This window comes from Sparus aurata, chromosome 19 (assembly GCF_900880675.1).
Source record: "Sparus aurata chromosome 19, fSpaAur1.1, whole genome shotgun sequence".
In the NCBI taxonomy this organism is placed as follows: domain Eukaryota; kingdom Metazoa; phylum Chordata; class Actinopteri; order Spariformes; family Sparidae; genus Sparus; species Sparus aurata.
The window spans coordinates 12,144,860-12,158,170 of NC_044205.1; the positions used below are offsets into that span (position 1 = coordinate 12,144,860).

The 13,311-nt window shown below is 39.0% G+C and overlaps 2 protein-coding genes across 2 annotated transcripts in view; both read left to right on the forward strand.

Moving 5' to 3' along the window:
* The window catches only part of LOC115569854 (mucin-17), a 37,582-nt gene extending 35,918 nt beyond the window's left edge, over positions 1-1,664 (forward strand). Inside the window, exon 4 of the mRNA XM_030398026.1 lies at positions 450-1,664. Within this exon, the coding sequence (XP_030253886.1) occupies positions 450-480 (31 nt within the window). The 3' untranslated portion in view covers positions 481-1,664. The remainder of the gene's footprint in view (positions 1-449) is intronic.
* A 1,101-nt stretch (positions 1,665-2,765) lies between these two features.
* LOC115569856 (vascular cell adhesion protein 1-like) lies at positions 2,766-7,554 on the forward strand. Its single transcript, XM_030398028.1, has 7 exons — positions 2,766-4,231; positions 4,483-4,866; positions 5,334-5,639; positions 5,754-5,999; positions 6,384-6,462; positions 6,839-6,875; positions 7,157-7,554. The coding sequence occupies exons 2-7, from the start codon at positions 4,539-4,541 to the stop codon at positions 7,232-7,234; spliced, it is 1,074 nt and encodes a 357-aa protein (XP_030253888.1). The 5' UTR covers positions 2,766-4,231; positions 4,483-4,538; the 3' UTR covers positions 7,235-7,554.
* The last annotated feature ends 5,757 nt before the right edge of the window (positions 7,555-13,311 follow it).

Below are 13,311 nucleotides of genomic sequence, written 5' to 3' on the forward strand. Positions count from 1 at the left end.
AACATGTTCAGTGACAATAAAGACAATTTTAATCTTAATCTTAATCTTAATAATGAGACTAATTTATAACTATTATTGAGACTTCCTTTTTTTTATTCTTTATTTCATTTTAAATGTAATTTCAACTGTGAAATAAAATGGAAGCTATTTCACTGCTCTTGTTATTGAGGGCAACTTTCATCTTAATGGTTTCTCTAATCTGAGTCTGAGAGGTTTTGGCTGAGAGGAGTGTTGGTAGCTATTTTCTGCTCAGTGTCACTGAATAAACTCTGACCTGCTGTTTCTGTCACAATGTTTGATTCCGTATTTTAAAAATATACATATTTCTGTTCCTGTTTTTATTTTTATTCTCAAGAATTCTGATTCTTATCAATAGTTCTTTTATGCCCCTGCTGAAGTTATTAACTGTTTTTTTTCCACGTATCTGTTCTTTGTCTTTTTGATAGAAGAAGTGGCACAAGGAAGAAAGTACAAAAATAGACAGGATGCACTGTGACGCCTCTAACTCAAAAAGATAAGTCTATGTTTACTCTACGGTGTTTAATTCTATTCTATGTCGTTGCTGAACTCAACACTTAAATAAACTAATAATCTCTCTTATCTGCCCCCCGTTATCTCCCCTCTTACCCTCCTGTTTCAAAAGATAAATATGAATTTAATAAATCCTTCATGTGCTCACCTTGTTGCTGAAGTTATCAACTGTTCTTCACTCTTGTTTGACTTTATCACGTTCCAGATGTTTACCTCTGTGCAGCAGCATCACAGACACTTTGTTGTCCTGAACACCATCCTGTCTGTCATTACACACATCCAGTCGGACTATACAAACTTTGCAAAGTGGCGACTGCTACGTTTCTTTACAGGTCATTTTCTGTCGTCCTTTAAGAGTTCTTTGAACCACTTTGGGTTTTTTTCAGGCCCTTAATAGATAATAGTTTCATAAATGTTTTTTTAATGATCATCAAGACGATTAAGGTATTCTTCTGGTATGCACTGTCTGTGTAATCACATGATAAACATCCTTTACATTTGTGACAAAACAGCTTTTTGTCTTTAGTGAGTCAGTGTTCACTGAACACAAAAAGACATCTCAAAAGACATCAGTTCACGTTGAAAAGACTTCCACTAGAGAGCTATGATGAAAGTCTTTTTGGCATTCTTAGAGATTCTTTGAGAGGTTTCATCAGTAAATGTCCAGAGCTCTGTTGAATGAACAATAAATGAACTTGTCAGTTAAACTACATTAAAAAATCATAAAGAACTGAAAATTCTTCTAACCAAATAGTTTTAATTTCTGATAATGAAATAATATAAATGATTGTGATATTATTTGTTTTTTTTAACGTGAGCCTCACGCTTATTCTATCATGTGGTTTACGTGTGCAGACGACCGCTGAATTAAAAGCAGTCATAGAATTTTGTGGTTGATGAATTAAAGCTATTAAAGTGTGCTGGACAGTAAACTGATGATGTCATGAACAGGGTGCTGAGAAAACGCTGAGAACTTTTAGTAAACAGGAAGTTGATCATTTCACTGTCAGTAAGGACATGGATTAATCATTAAAGTATAACTGTAGATCTATGTAGCTTCAAAATGATAACTTCATTGTAAAATAGGTTATATATACATATATATATACAATATTGCTTAAAGTATTCTCTCACCTGCCTTGACTCGCATATGAATTTAAGTGACATCCCATTCTTAATCCATTGGGTTTTATATGACGTTGGTCCACCCTTTGCAGCTATAACAGCTTCATCTCTTCTGGGAAGGCTTTCCACAAGATTTAGGAGTGTGTTTATGGGAAGCGCCAGAAGCGCATTTGTGAGGTCACACACTGACGTTGGACGGGAAGGCCTGGCTCTCAGTCTGCGCTCTAATTCACCCTAAAGGTGTTCTATCGGGTTGAGGTCAGGACTCTGTGCAGACCAGTCAAGTTCATCCACACCAAACTCTCTCATCCATGTCTTTGTGCACTGGTGCACAGTCATGTTGGAACAGGAAGGGGCCGTCCCCCAAACTGTTCCCACAAAGTTGGGAGCATGGAATTGTCCAACCTCTCTTGGTATGCTGAAGCATTCAGAGTTCCTTTCACTGAAACTAAGGGGCCAAGCCCAGCTCCTGAAAAACAACCCCACACCATAATCCCCCCTCCACCAAACTTTACACTCGGCACAGTGCAGTCAGACAAGTACCGTTCTCCTGGCAACCGCCAAACCCAGACTCGTCCATCAGATTCCCAGAAGGAGAAGCACTCTACTCACTCTACTAATCTGCAGGCCACATGAAGTTTGGAGGTCTGTAGCAATTGACTCTGCAGAAAGTTGGTAACCTCTTAGCACTATGCGCCTCAGCATCTACTGACCCCGCTCCGTCATTTTACGTGGCCTACCACTTAGTGGCTGAGTTGCTGTCGTTCCCAATCTCTTTCACTTTGTTATAATACCACTGACAATTGACTGTGGAATCTTTAGGAGCGAGGAAATTTCACGACTGGACTTTGCACAGGTGGCATCCTATCACAGTACCACGCTGGAATTTACTGAGCTCCTGAGAGCGACCCATTTTTTCACAAATGTTTGTAGAAACATCTCTGCAAATAGTGATGTCTGCTCTGCATGCCTAGGTGCTTGCTGACACCAGGTTTCAATTATTTGGATAGGTGAGTAAATACTTTTGCCAATATACTGTGTATATATATATATATATATATATATATACATATATATATACATATATATAGTGAGAATGCTAAAGAAGAAGTGGATGGCTGTAACACGATAAAGTCATAAACAGAACTGAGAACTTGAAGGTCAGGGAAACAAGAAGTTAGTTTGCTGCTTCTTGTCAACAAGTCCTCTACACAGCTCTCTGCAATGTCTTCATCACAAGCTCCTGTTCATTTATTGACTATTTATTTGTTGACTGTTTTCCTTCCTGTTTATTTGCTAATAAGAAGAAGAAGTGAAAAAACACACTTATCACAACTTTTTCAAATATAAATTCTGATGGACACAAAACAAATTTTCGTTCTCTGATCCAGCAAAATGAGCCTCACCATGAAGTGAACTGGATGAACTATATAGTTGCATATAAAAATATATATAATCACGATCTTTTTCTCTTGTAATTTAGTACAAGGTGAGATTTCAGCTGTATGAAGAGCAGCTCCACATAAAGTCCCATTTTAAAACCTCTCATCTGATGGAAAGCTGTGAACAACACGCAGATTCTAAATCTTTCCCGGCTAGAGCGGTCAGTCTTACAACAGCAACAAAGTAAAGGAGCAGCTCTACCCTTATATTAACTCTTATTATTGTAGATTTCCTCCAGAAGAAACTGCTGCTTGTTATGTGACAACCAAACTGCCAGAGTTAATGTTAGCAATGTACATTTTTATAAACCTCAGAACAAAAGCTGAAACTTAAGGGTTAGGATAAGATCGTGTTTTAACTTTCCTGGTTCTGTTAGCTGGAAAATGTCCCAAACTCCTGACATTGAAAGTCAGCCCATATATATAAAATGTAGTATGATACGTAATGTTGCATTGTCAATGTGGCACAACGTCACCTACCATGGCTTGCTGTAACTTAAAATGTCAACGTTTCTGGCTATCTTTGTGCAGTTAACTTTTTATTGTTTGCTAAAAATCTCATCATTGATCGTATGTAATATGTGTTGCAGAACAAGATAACACATACAGGCTCCACTGAGTCCCGTGATAAAAATGACATTTAAAGAATGACTCATTTACCTTCTGATGACCTGATGACTTCCTCACTCACAGGGGGTGAACGGGAAGAATGGAGACTCTTATAGATACAGTATTTTCTGAGTCTCTTTCCTTTTAAATCAAAACGTCTGAGCAGGGACGTCCGTTACTGGCTCTGATGCAGTTCTGTTGCAACTAAGTGTTTCTCCGTTTTAGCTGCAGGCTCGTTTGGTAAGGTCAAATGTTGCTGCTTGTTATGTATGACCTTTTTAAACTGTTAGGTTTTTATTTGGCAGCTTTTAATGCAAGAAATTACACATTTTATTTGTTGGTTTAGCAATAATGAGCCTACAAAGTGATGAGACACTGCTTGAGCAACATTTTAGTTGATCTATAATGACCTAATCTATGCACTCGATTTTTCTCAATTAGTTTCCAGGTGATGAGTGTCATGTCAGTCCTGTGTGTGAATCTGGTGGCAGCCAACATGTTGCTGAGCCTCTTCTTTCTCTCAGGTGAGCTGTTTGTTCACTCACTTAGTTTGGAAGACATTGATTATTTACGGTTTGGACTTTATTTAGAAACAAAGCAGAGAGAGCAGACAGAGTTACTTTATCCCACTGTTCACTTCCTGACTGCAAAGTGAAATGTTTTCTACTGACATTATTAACAGAAGAGGGGAAAAGACGAGCAAACAACCTACTGCTGCTTTGTTTATCATCAACTTTACATTACAAATTGTGTTAATCATGGGTTTGATTTACAGGTGCTTTGGCCGATTGTACTACGTATGCAGCCCTCTTCATTACTGCACCATAGACGATGGAAGCACTGAGTGGATCTTGTTTGCAAATCCCATGTAACTTTAGTGCTAAAACGGGGCGAGAGTTCAACAGCAGCAGAGAAATCTTTGGAGTGTGGATTAAAAATGACCCCAACTTAAAAGACTATCCAAACAATTTGATTTTCAACAGCAGTAGAACAAATAACTTCTGTCCAATGAAGATAACTGGAAACCTGAGAGAGAGAAACTGCACCACTTTATTTTCCAGTTTAATCACTAATTACACAAACAGATACTACTTCAGGATTGAGACCGACTCATTCAAGGCAACAGCTGTTTGTGATCCTCTTCAAATAACAGTTGAAGGTAAGAAAGTTTAGTTTCTTTCAGTCAGTCTATAATGTTATTGTTTCATAAAAAGACATTCTTCACTTTACAGTGAATTTAAGTTTTGATGAATTTAACATTACAGTTACTAAAAGCAGAACAAACCTTTAATTTTACTTAATGAAGTTTCAATAAGGAAGTGTGAGATTCTGTGTGAGCTGTGTTTGGTGATGTGTTTTTGTAGGTAAGAAAGTTTAGTTTCTTTCAGTCAGTCTATAATGCTATTGTTCAGAATAAAATTTATTTTGCCACTTTGCAGTGAATTTAAGTTTTGATGAATTTGACATTAAAGCGACTAAAAGCAGAACACATTTTTATGTTTTACTTTCTGCAGTTTCAATAAAGAAGTGTGAGATTCTGTGTCAGCTGTGTTTGGTAATGTTTTTTATTATTACTATTTCTAATTTATTTTCAACGTAAAGAGTGTGTGTGATTTGAACCCACAGATTCTCCTCGTCGCCCCACAATTGAGATCTCAGGTGATCTGAAGGAGAAGGAGTCTGTCACTATAACCTGCTCAGCTTTCACTCCCTGTCCACACTCCCCTCCTAAACTCACCTGGAATCTCCAACAAGACTCTCACAACAAAATAGAGGAAAACACAGATGGAACCTTTACAACTAAAATCCAGGAGACCATCACTCTGTCAGACCAACATGATGGATACAACATCAGCTGTTCTGCCACATATCCTGTGAATGAAGGAAAACATGTCAAGACAGCAGAGGAGACAAAGACTCTCAGTGTTTCATGTAAGACAACCAGAGTTTGTTATTGGATCCTGTCAGCACATGATACAAATAAAGGATCGTATTCAGGCTCTGATGTTACTCTCATATCTCACATCTCTGTCACATTTTCCTCAGATGCTCCTAAAGACACCTCAGTGTCCATCAGTGCATCAGCAGGTAGCTGGGTGAACCTGACCTGCTCCAGCAGAGCCAAGCCTCCCGTCAGCTTCACCTGGTTCAGGAACAGCAAAGATGGACTGATGGATGTAGCTGAAGGACACTTTTACAGCCTCAACGTGAGAGATGGAGGATATTATTACTGTGTGGCCACAAATGATCTTGGGAGTCAGATGTCATCACAGATTTGTCTGACTGTTAAAGGTAAGCTAGTCAGCACAGTGTCCTCACTGATTACATTATTTTGTTGTCTGAAATGATGCTTCACAATTAAACTTGAAAAGAGCTGCTCAGCATCTCGTGGCGGCTGGAGAGCATTTATTGTTGAATAACGTTTGTTCTGTTAATGAAATTCAGCTTTGTAAGAACTCAGTCATGGAAAGATGCTCTGAAAACATTTCAGCTGAGTCACTTTGACTCTCAGTGTTTCATGTTAAACATTTTATTTTGGTTAATGAAGTGCTGAAGGTCGTGTTTTATGATGTACAAGTTTACATTTGAGGTAAACAGAAGGAATTAAAGTTCAGGATGTTTCAGAGTCATAACATTTTCCATTAAGGAGAAGCTGACCGTGCTGTCTTGTTACAGAGTTTGGGCTTTCTGTCTACATTACAGTGAAGATCCTGGGAGTCATCATGCTCTACAGTGCAATCGTCATCTTTGAGTGGTGAGACCAACTTTTCTATGATGTGATTATTTCCAGCTACATACTTATTTTTCTCTTTTTGTTCTGCCATAAGTGCACTGAATAGTGCTACTGAAGCATAGTTCTCACCACTTACCTTTGTCAAAAGGGCTATGTGCAATTTTTGAATGTGGATGTCTGTATGGGTGTGTCTCCTAAGTGTTTTTAGCATTAATATGCAGTTTTTATTTAAGTATTTATGTATGTATATACTACCTCAAATAGATGTTTTGCACTGAACAAGGACTGCACTTAATTTCATTGTATCTGTTACAATGACAATTAAGATATTCTATTCTATTCTTTAAAATGTTTCACTTGTATTCATGTTCATTTATTCCATCTCATTTTCCTTCAGGTGGTTCAGATCAAGATGCTGCAACAAACCAGTGAAGGTAAGCTGCTAGATGAGGACAGCTACATTATTCTGTCAACAGTCAGTTGTCTTCAATTCATTAAGGAGAGCTAATCTCACTTTATATCAGACTTTGATTTACCAAGACAAGCTCAAAGTGCTGCTGGCATTTCTCTTTGAGTTGCATTAAACTCACTGCAGAGAACCAACACCTCTGTATGTGTGTGTGTTTGTGTGTGTGTGTGTGTGTGTGTGTGTGTGTGTGTGTGTGTGTGTGTGTGTGTGTGTGTGTGTATGTGTGTGTGTGTGTGTGTCTCTTAGTTTCTCTGTCTGTCTCTCTCTCAGGACACAGACGAACCAGACTATGTCAACGGTGGGATTGAGTTTCAAGCATCATGAAGGAGAAGAGGAAGATGTCATGTTCACCATTTTAAAGCTTCTGAAACGTCTTTAGAGTAAACTGTCTTTTTGAGGGACAGAATTTATCATGAGGTTTTGCTGCTCACAAAGAATGATGCAAACAGCTTTTTTTTACTCCACTAAATTGATATGAGCTATACGCTGTAGTTGGTAGTTACATGTTGTTTGTGTGTTTGTCAGGATTTGATGATCTGATTTGAAGTAATTGGATCATTGTTAATGCAGATCAGTCAGTGCCATCTTTAAGTTTTATGCTTCTCTGTGCTGCAGGAATGACTTTAATAAAATATGAACTTCTGGCTCTGAGTCTCATGGCTCATACATCACCAACTGGTGGTGTTGACACTTTGAAATGCTCCTTTTCACAACTCCCCTTACCTGAATCAATCTCACAAACATGGAAGTGTTGTGTCAGATAAACAGTGATGGCCAGGGTTTTCCCTATTGTGTTCTTAGTTTTTGTTAAAATAATGTTATAATTAGGGTCTGGGCAGCTAAGCTGCCAGGACACTATTGTATTAGGAATTCTTTCTTTCTTTCTTTCTTCTTCTTCTTCTTTCTTCCAAGGAAGTCATACTTCCCAAGGGCGAAAACTCACCAAACTTTAAAGAAATGTCCGGCCCCACGCCAGATTTACTTAATTCCAAGGACATGTCAATATTCCTCCTGGGGGGGGGCACAATAAGCATTTAAATTTTAAAAACTTTAAAAAATACCTACAAAATCAACAGTACATGCTACAGTTTTGAAATTTTCACCAAACTGTAGCCCCAATACTGCTCAAACGTTAGTCCACTTAAACTCATTACAAATTATGAAGTCCATTACTCAGTTTTTTTCAAAACCTGTAAAACTTATAAAACCTATCTCCTCCCCCAACTTTTGCTCAATTGTCACCAAACTTGCTAGAGAGCATCTTCAGACCGCCCTCCACAAAACTTGTTTCTCAGATTTTTGATTTATCAAAAATTAAGCCTACAGTGCATCAAAATGTTTGACCGTAAACAGTACTGTAAACATATACTATCAAATTTTTGCTAAATACATTTTCAATCTGACTGAAAAAAATATATTATTTTGGAGTCATGGTTGATGAAGTTTGGCAAATATCAGAATTTTATCTCAAAAACTGAATTTTTGAGAACATTTTGAATTCTGCTCTCATGGGAACAACTGGGGTCAATGAAAGACTGGCATTTTTAAACATCAGATTTTCTCTTATGAAGCAAAACACTTAGAGTTAAAAACAAATCACTAACATTTCCATGCTGTCAAGATGCAATTTATGTATTATCAGATTGTTGTTCAGGTAACAGAATTTCTGACATTTTGACCATTTTTGAAATCTGCCTTGACAACAGCTGCCCGGACAGTGACTCCCTGAGTCGACAAAGAAAGTTACACAGCATGTATCACTTCCAGCTAATTAGCTCACTGAGTTAGGAGCTGGTTCTTGGTGCCAGGGGTTGTGGGATCGAGACCCAGCAAGGTTGATGATGTTGATGACAGATCAAAATGTCAGATGTTCTCAACATGAAACACAAGACAATTGTCCTGATGGTGGCATCACAGCAAGCCTCTAAATTAAATAAAAACAAATAGCTTGTACCAGACCATGGGTGAAAGCCAACCAAATTTTGCATAAAGGTCCAGTCTCATGCCAGATTACCTCAGCTGTAAACCCAAGCCAATAGTCCTGATGGTGGCGCTACAACAAGCATCTAAAGTTCAAAACATTGAAAATTCATAACAAATCAACCCACTAGAACTTCACACTTTCATCAAACTGTAGCCCCAATACTAAAGAAACTTCTGTACATTTAAACCTATTAAAAATTATGAAGTCCATCACTCTGTAAAACTTGTAAAAACCTATCTCCTCCCACAATTTTTGCCTACAGTGCATGAAAATGTTTGACTGTGAACACTACTGTAAACATATACCTGCAAATTGATAAATAAATCTTCAATGTTCATGGAAAAATTGAACATTTTTTAGATTCATGGTTGATGATGTTTGACAGCATTTTTAAACAGCAGTTATTCACTTATGGAGCAAATCAATCATTTTTTAAAACAAATCACCAACATCTCCATGCCGCAATATGTGTATTTTCAGATTTTTGACTTGATAACTGAATTTTTTACAGGGGTTTCAAATCTGCCTGCACAACAGTGAATGGCTTAATCAATATGTGAAGCCACTGTTATAATGCCACTTGCCAATTAGCTCAGAGCGATAGATGACAGGCTTTGGTTCCCGAAGTTGTGAGTTCAACCCTCAAGTGGTCCAAAATGTACATTGATGTCAACTGTCTTGTCTTCCTATTCTCCTGACCCATTGCTGCGCAGCAGCTATAATAATATTTGTTATCTGAAAAAGGCTGCATATATCAACATGATAACCAACATAAAGACAATGTTCATATCATTCATTAAAAAAAAAAGAAATAATGTGATTTGCATTAATCTTATAGAATCAGTAATTTGTAAACTTAGCCATTCAAATCTGCCCTTTTTATGTTCCTGTTATTATGTTGTGAATTATCCCTCAATCATGCTCCAGTGAACAAAGTGGAGTTACTCATTATACTGTTATATTGTCACCAGCTTGTGGTTCTAGCACAAACACTTGGTCATGTAACTTGGTCATCAGCATAATTCTACATACGGATGCCTAATAAACTTCTTCCCTCACTTTAATGGGTGTTGCTCGTATTAGTTTTTACTAATAAAAAAGCAAAAACTTGACTTCCTCTATTGATACATGTTGATTATCATGAGCAATTTCCTGCAATCTGAAGCAGGACTGAGTCTGTGTGGGAAACACAGGACACCAGCAGGCTGATACTCAGTTTATACAGTATTGTATTCTGCAGCAAAGTGCTGAGTAAGTTATCTTCATTGTGCACCTGAGTACTGACAGGGGCTGACTGAGGAACACATTTTAAACTGTTGAAAAGCTAAGAAAATATCTGTGTTGAACATCTGGAAATGATAAAGCAGCTGCAGTGAGGACAAAATGGCCTCCTCTGCTACACACGAGAAATACCTGCTGACTATCGGCATCCTCTGTTTGCTGGAAGACTGCTACGGTAAAACACAGCAGAGCACTGCTGACTGAAACATGGTCAACTTTTCAACATCAGAGAGTATAGGCTAATATAAGTCTAAACAGTAAAGTAAATAAAACATTTTCAAAAATTCAAGTATCAGTTTTTTCATGTTTATGGTCGAAAATACTTCCCTGGAGCGGCATCCGAATATGAAATATAATTTAACCTGTTATCTCAGTGTCTCACATATTTGTCTAATATAACTAGATTGCAGGGTGCACGGATCGCGAAGCCCTGTGTCTCTGCTCCCTGCAGACTACCAGCCCCTCACACTCTCTCCCACCGACGTGCATGCTGCACTGTGCAAGGTTAATGCATGGAAGGCTGATGGTCCTGATGGTGTCCCCGGATGCGTCCTCAGTGTAGCACTGCAGATATTAGCGGATAGCTAGGACTAGTTGATAGGCTCAGAAAAGCAGTTTTAAGACTAGCACTCAAGAATAACAGACCACAGACCATGAGGTAAGTTGGAACTGCCAGCAAATTTATATTATCCTCAAAAATAGCAGTAGACAATACACAAATAGAATATGGTACCAGACAACATATATGTGGACAGAGGAATCTTGTACTCAAATCCCTTAAAAAACAAAATAAAGCCTAACCTCAGGAAAATATTGTTTCTCCTTATTTTGTCCCCTTTTAAATTTATATCAACCCTATTTGAGTTGATAAATCAAGTTCAAGTGGGATCCTTTAAGTTGTTATCTTAATTCTAGTTTCTCGTTTCTTTGAGTCGACTCAGCTTTAGGTTCTCATGTTATTTCGGTTAGGCCTATTTTAGTCTTTCTACCTCTCAGTAGTTGATTTCACCAAATACCTCAATCTTTACAGCAACACAACAGTTTACATTACCAATTTAGCACAAAATAAATGAAAACATAAAATGAAACTTAACAAGACTAACTGAACTTTAACAGATTGACATCAATCAATAAACTCAAATTTCCGAAACTCTGTGCGTATACTCAGTCCTTTGATAGGTCCTTTAATAGAAAGAAAAAAATCCAAAAGAATCCACTGCCTCTTGCAGCACTCAACTGAGGGTTTAGTCCTACCAAAAGTCAGATGTATGAATCAGTGTCTTTAGCCCTCCAGTGTCGGTTGGTTCACAGGCAGACTCTCATCTGCTGGGTTTCTCCATTGGGTAGCTCGCCATCTTCTTTTCCACACTGCCTGTGGACAAACACCAAGCGATCCTCTCAGCTGGACATAAAACCTGGCCAAATCCTTGTTGGAAGAAAAATAAAACACAGCATCCAGCGATGCACACTGAAGGTGAACACAAAATAGGTAAAACCAAGCTTCACATTCCTCAAAAATTCACTTCTTTACACTTATTTTTTCCTCTCTCCTCACTCGGTCTGCTACTCCTCCGGTCGCTTGTCTGTAGCGATCTCAGGCTTTTTTCTCTCTATTTCTCCTCTCTCTCCAGTGTGTGGTGCTGCAGCTACCCGATTGGCTGTTACCGTACGCAAAGTGAAATAGCAGAACTGAACTATAAACTACTTTTTAATGAATGTAAATTGTAAATAAACTTTATTTGTATTTGTAATTTGTATTTAATAATCATGTAACCTGTCACTTATTTATTGGTTTAAGGATATATTAACCCTAGTTACATCAGGGCCTGTGCTGTTCAGCTGACTGAGGTCTGGACTGACATATTCAACCTGTCATTAGCCCAAGCAGCTGCCCTCGTGTGCTACAAAATCACCTCCATCGTGCCAGTGCCAAAATACTCCACTGCAGAGAGCCTTAATGACTTCCGTGCCAGATGCACTCACCCCCATCATTACAAAGTGCTGCGAGAGGCTGGTCCTGGCTCATCTCAGAATCAGTTTACCAAACACACCGGACCCCTTCCAATTTGCCTATTGCCAGAACATTAGTACAGAAGATGCCATCTCTACGGCACTTCACTCGGCCCTCTCCCACCTTGAAGACAGTAACACATGAGAATGCTGTTCATTGACATCAGTTCCGCATTCAACACCATCATTCCCTCAAAACTGGTCACCAAACACAGTGACCTCGGCATCAATACCTCCCTCTGCAACTGGATTCTGGACTTCCTAACCAACAGACCACAGTCAGATAATCACACCCCCTCAAATCTCACCCTGAGCACTGGCGTTCCACAAGGATGCGTGCTGAGCCCCCTCCTTTACTCCCTCTTCACCTACGACTGCATACCTGCACATGGTTCAAACGCCATTGTCAAGTTCACAGACGACACAATGGTGATTGGTCTCATGAGCAACAACGATGAGTCGGGCTACAGGGAGGAGGTCCAGCACCTAACAGAGTGGTTCGCCATCAACAGCTTGGCTGTCAACACCAAGAAGACCAAAGAGCTCATTGTGGACTACAGAAAGTAAAATGATGGCACACACACCCCTATCCGTATCAGCGGGACGGAGGTTGAGCGTGTCACCAGCTTCAAGTTTCTGGGTGTCCGCATCTTTGAGGACCTCTCTTGGACCCTCATCACCTCCACCCGGATCAAGAAGGCTCACCAGCCTCTCTTCTTCCTGAGGAGACTAAAGTCCATCTGCCTCCGCAGATTCTGGTGAACTTCTACCGCTGCACCATCGATAGCATCCTTATCAACTGTGTCACAGTATAGAATGGCAACTGCTCTGGGTCTGACTGGAAAGCACTGCAGAGGGTGGTGAAAACTGCCCAACGCATCACCAGTTCCGCACTTCCCTCCATCAAGGCTCTCCAGAGCAAGCGGTGACTGCGAAAGCCGCATAGCATAGTCAACGACTGTTCCCACCCCAACCACAGACTGTTCACCCTCCTATACTGTATATACTGCATCTCCATTTAGTACTGGCAGTAATATTTATATACTTTACATACTGTACCTAAACCTACTACAGTCTATTTATATATGGTACATACTATAATATCTGTCTTGCTGCACTATTCATA

Bases quoted from the DNA above. Each gene is read 5' to 3' on its own strand.
- LOC115569856 (XM_030398028.1), top strand. From the start codon at position 4,539: ATGGAAGCACTGAGTGGATCTTGTTTGCAAATCCCATGTAACTTTAGT. The intron at 6,000-6,383 runs GTAAGCTAGTCA...GTCTTGTTACAG, and splicing joins GATTTGTCTGACTGTTAAAG to AGTTTGGGCTTTCTGTCTAC. The intron at 6,463-6,838 runs GTGAGACCAACT...ATTTTCCTTCAG, and splicing joins GCAATCGTCATCTTTGAGTG to GTGGTTCAGATCAAGATGCT.